The sequence below is a fragment of the Pempheris klunzingeri genome, chromosome 22 (genome assembly GCF_042242105.1).
Source record: "Pempheris klunzingeri isolate RE-2024b chromosome 22, fPemKlu1.hap1, whole genome shotgun sequence".
In the NCBI taxonomy this organism is placed as follows: domain Eukaryota; kingdom Metazoa; phylum Chordata; class Actinopteri; order Acropomatiformes; family Pempheridae; genus Pempheris; species Pempheris klunzingeri.
In genome coordinates this window covers 12,876,070-12,881,374 of record NC_092033.1, presented here as the reverse complement: position 1 = coordinate 12,881,374, position 5,305 = coordinate 12,876,070, and the positions used below count along the sequence as shown (strand labels likewise).

The following is a 5,305-nucleotide window of genomic DNA, read 5'->3' as shown; positions in this document are numbered from 1 at the left end:
CGTTTTTCCTCGTCTTCATTTTGAATCCCTTAAAATACAGACCAATAATCGACAGCATCAAAACTTCTGTGGCAGTTGATTTTTATGTTGCATATCAAACACAAGTAGCCACTGTTGCCAAACCTGCAGCAAAGACGCATCAGTAACTGTCACGTTCTACACATCACTGGGAACATGTTAAAGCAAAGTATTGACATCTTTGACGTGACAATAGAGGGCAGGTGTAACATTCTCCACAGCAATGATGGAATTATCAATACAGTTGTGAATAAATGAAGCAGGGGTTCACAACTCCTTCACTGTGCATATATCTAAAAAAAAAAAAAAAAAGCTTTGCAGGTGTTAAGGCACTCAAAAAACAGCCAGTAAACCTCAGCTCTTCTGATATGAAATGAGGCCACAGCGGGACAGACGGGCTTGTTTGCAACAGATTTGGAATCACATCCATATTCAAAGCTTGGCTTTCTATTTTCCACCAGAAAACTCCACACACACACGTCTTCAAGCCCCAGTATTCACCATTTCCTGCCCTTCATCACACTTACTGCGTACATTAATTGGTCCGAGCTATGATTCTGTTGCATGATGAATATCACGGCATAAACATAGTATATGTAGTGCAAATATAGTTTACCCACTGCAGCTGTACGAGTGCTTAAATGCTTTCTGGGTATAGATACAATAAGTGGATGCCCGAACCTGGACTCCTCAGTGTGGACGTACGTCTAGAAGCTGAACCTCTGGCTGCTCGAGTGGCCGACTTTGTCCAGATTGGGGTTGCAGGCGAACTGGATCATGGGAGGAGGTCCACACATCAGGATGAGTGTGTCGTCGCTGGGAGGAGGCAGGTGTTCACTCACCATGTCTTCACTGATGAAGCCTTGGCTGTACTCCCAACCTGAGATATGGAAGAAAAAAAAAAGAGGTCCTCATGTTTTAATTCTAATGTTTAACTTCAACAACTGTCACCAGTACATTAATCACTCAGGGCCTCATGTAAAACAGAGTAAACTAATGCAGAGGCTGGCCAGGTAGGTGCTGCAAGACCCATCATATCATTGTTCATTTTTAATAAAGTTTTCTCACATAACACACTTAACATAAAAAGCTACATATGAATATAGTTAAAAAAACAATAAATGTAAAAATCAGCCTGAGCGTACATATGTATTTATGCTGCAGCTAAAGACATGACAACTTACAGCTGCTGGTTGTCATAGTAACAACACACTTTTCACTCTGCGGTCAGAAAATAGTGCTCAAAGAAACACTGGTGCATCTCAGTGGTGTGTGACTGAGTTGTGCTGAGCTCAGACATGTTTCAGTCAGAAGCTGTATTTTTTGACCGGAATCCACTTAAAGCTGAAATGATTTAGCCGTTGTCGTAGCAGAGAACAATAGCTGGAAATAATTATTCTTATCTGCAGTTAATGGTGTGCACAGGAGGTTACAGATCCATGTTAAGGAGCTCACCTTCAGGTGCTCTGTCCACAGTGAACCACAGCTTGAACCGGTCCGGGTGGTTCACCTGAATCTCCTCCAACTCTGGTCGCAGCAGGATGTCTTTCTCAGTCTGTGACGGGACAGAAGGAGCCAAGTTTCAGAATTCCACTCCCACAAATTCCCTCTTACGCAGGAAGCCAAATAACTCCTGACGACACTAAACATCCGTGCATCATGTGATCCTGGTTAATGAACCTGACCTGGTTGGCGAACAGCAGGTGACACACCGTCTGGTCCTGTGGATCCTTCATCACAGCTGTGATGAGCTGCAGCATGGGAGTGATCCCTGGAGGGAAACACAAAGATGTTCACAGGAGGGTCATCATATTTTAGGCTGCAGACACAGAATTAACTTCATTATACATAAAATAAGTGGCCAAAAGTATGTGGACACCTGCGTGTCCCTGCAGTCTGGAAGTGGTTCTTGGTTCCAATAAAGAAAAATTGAATGCGCACGATATCTTTACTCTTAACATCTTAAAAAACTTGACACTCAAACTAAGAACTGTGTGGGTGCGGTGTGATCAGATATCGCTGACCCAACAACCCAACTGAGCTCCACCCTCTTCAAACCAGAGACAAAAACAAGTAACCAAACTGGACTCATTTTGATTAGCTCCTACATGAACACTCATGGTAATATTTCAGATAACAGCTTATCAGGGTCAGAGCTGCAGTACTGCAGTATATCATCATGTAGCAGCTGCAGCTGTAAAATATCTACACTTTAATGAAGTAAAACATTAAGCTAGAAAGAAGATCAGAGGTGTTATTTCACCCAGATGTCAGAGTTTTCAAGGAGTGTAGCTTTTGTTTCATCTACTAACTAAACTTATCACAAGAGGAGCAACCTTCCGCTTCTCTTAAACTATTTCCTGGGTGGCTTTTATAGGCGAGACTATTAGTTTTGCTCACCTGTGCCTCCAGCGATCATGCCGACATGTGTGGCTGTCCTGGTCACAGCTGGAGACTTTTTATCAGGTTGAATGGCAAAATCGCCTGTGGAGGAAAGGTTACAGCATCAGCTCAGGCAGCCAACGCTCAAACTTGTATCATAACTGGCTTGAATCTTCTCTGCTGGATCAGGACATCAGGTTTTGGGGCTCACCTCTGCCCTTGTAAATGAGAAGACCGCTGGGTCCCCTGAAGTCAATAGTGTCGTTGATCTTGAGGCTCTCCAGGTACTGACTCATCTTCCCACCCTCGGGGAACTTCGGATGAACATCTTTGAAATAAACCTGTGGACAGGGACCAACAGGAGGATCTGGCTTGGAGAAACAGAACAACACCTTCACATAAGTAAAATAGCAGCTTTGCTTAAGGCGCTACCTTCACCACCAAGTCCACGTAGCCTTTGTCGTCATCGCTGGACACCGGCGTGTACGGACGGACGACCAGCTTCCCGTCTACTTTTGCAGATAAATAGATGTGCTGCCCTGCAAAGGAAAACACAGATGAACATAATACACTTCTCAGGTTTTCTATTTAAATCTATTCCAAAAACAATATAATCTGTACAAATACAATCTACAGCTGAAACTAAGTCATTCGATTAATTATTCTAATATCACCTTTTAATCATTGACTCAGCTCAACAGTCTGTGTTTCTACCTCCTCAAATGTTCAGATTCAATACTCAAATTAAATTCTTTTGTCATATACGACTTGAAAATTAATATCTTCTGAGTTTTGGTCTGATAAAAATAATCGACATCAACTTTGGGAGAAACTGAGATGAGCAGATTTCTACAGTTTGATGAGCTAAATAATAGCTGTTCATTGCAGCACTAACAGTGTTACCTTCAAATGACATTTTTTTCCTGTTCCTCTCCTCATGGATATTAATTTATTTCCACTGAACAGAAGGAGCTCTTTGAATCATCCCACTACCTCATATTTATTAGTGTAAGGCTCTACTTTGATTAATTTGATGTTTTCTTCCACATACATGCTTACAGGTTGCTGAAGTTTGAGTTTATGGCTCTTCAATCAAAAGAAAAAGACCTCCAGAAACAGCAGAAGGTCTCATAATGACTGTGATTAGTGCTCATTTGTAAATATTGATGCAGATTCAAGGTTTGCACATACTGACCCACAGGGAGACCGAGGACGTGTTCAGGGGAGGGCAGAGCAAAGCGAAATTTCCTCGTGTCATGGCTGACAATCTGAACATGCAACAAACACAGGGGAAAAAAAGCTGCATTGAAAAAGTATGCCAACACCAACACAGTGCAGCGGTGGTGCCTGAACGCATCTGTTGCGTTTGTAACCACAGAAACAGTCTGTGCAGCAGGGTTTAGCTTCTGCAAACAGTCCAGGCTTTAGAAAAGTCGTGTTCAGACTACTTGCCTGTTTGTCCAACAGCCGCAGTGCATACTTGATGTTGGGGTCCTCTAAGGTGATGGCTGGTCTCCTCTTGGAGAAGAAAAGTCTGAAGATCAGGTTGATGATGCTGTCAAAGCCGCCTCGGATCAGCTGCGACAAAAAGGCCAAAAGCGACAGCGTGACTCAGACCTCCAGCTAACATTAGCTCCCAGCTGTCTGAGACCTCTGCGGGGCGTTGTCTCACCAAAGTCTGCTGATTTTGTTTAATCCATAACAGGAGAAATGAGTCATAGCAATTCCTGTGGGCAGGCCTGAGAGCTTCCAGCTCAACTTGGTCAGGAAAACTAAATGTTAGCTAACAGTAGCATTGGCTAACGCAAATGAATTTGCTAAATTGACATATTTCTGGATACTTTTCATTGCGGTATACTTACGCTAATGATGTAGGACAGCATTTTCAGTCAGTTTGCGCAACTGCAAGGTCGTTTGTCAGCGCTGAACAGCTCCAGATGAGTTTACAGCTACTGTGACGGTACTACGACCTGTCACTAATGAGGCCATCAAGCTAACTAGAGCATACAGACATATCCGGTCACTGCTTTTCAAAGTAAAAGCACTGTTTCGGAAAGTATGCGTACATATTTTGAAATATCACCCAGCAAGTGGATTCTAACAATAAATATATTTAGTATAGAATAAGATACGGGTTTATGTGTTTATTTGCCTTGAAATTATCTGGACCTGAACTGACAAAACCCTCTCTAGAAACTAAATTTACACAATTTCCGGTAAGATAATAGCTACCTTGATGAAGCCAAAGCTCAAACGTCACTTCCGTAGCTCACATTCTTGGATTTTCAAAGTAAAACTTTTGACAAAAATAGAATATAAAATAAAGAAAACGTCAGAACATGTCAGAATAAAAGTCCACAATTAACAGTAGTTACTCACGTGGTACAAATGAGCAAAACACAATGTTTGTTTTGGTCATTTCTGAGCCGAGAGGAAGCCTAATTTGATTGCAGACCACAGAGAGCCGTAGTGTACTGCAGTAAGACACTGAAAGTAAAATGTAGTTTATGTTAATGTATTCAGGATGGATTCAGGTGTTACCAAGCCATTGCTTTGCTATTCATCCACTCATGTACTTCCTTTTGCTGTAGCTTCATGTCAGTTTTTCTGCATGGGGTCAAAAAAGTTTATCACATCTGAAATGTTCTAAGATTTGAACTTGTGTAAAATAACGACTCACTCTGGCAAAACAGCTATTTGATATTTGCTGATTTTGGTGCTTAAGATATTGATCCAGGGTACCAGAACTTTGCCATTTCTTTGATCCTTTCGACTGGTATTGTTAATAGGTGGAGAATTAACTTTCATTATTTTCCACAGTGGGCAGAAACCTGTGTACCTGCTAAGCTTCCTGTTCTCCACTTTCCCTCCAGCATCCAGCACTTCCTGATAGGCTGTATCTGAT

The 5,305-nt window shown here is 42.0% G+C and overlaps 1 protein-coding gene across 1 annotated transcript; it reads right to left on the bottom strand.

Moving 5' to 3' along the window:
- Positions 1-64: 64 nt before the first annotated feature.
- On the bottom strand, positions 65-4,381 carry LOC139221567 (NADH-cytochrome b5 reductase 3-like). The gene is made up of 9 exons (XM_070853477.1): positions 4,263-4,381; positions 3,853-3,978; positions 3,596-3,668; positions 2,833-2,939; positions 2,612-2,741; positions 2,419-2,502; positions 1,704-1,789; positions 1,474-1,573; positions 65-898 (listed from the first exon to the last, which is right to left on the bottom strand). Exons 1-9 carry the CDS (start codon positions 4,281-4,283, stop codon positions 726-728), a joined length of 900 nt encoding a protein of 299 aa, XP_070709578.1. The 5' UTR covers positions 4,284-4,381; the 3' UTR covers positions 65-725.
- Positions 4,382-5,305: the final 924 nt, after the last annotated feature.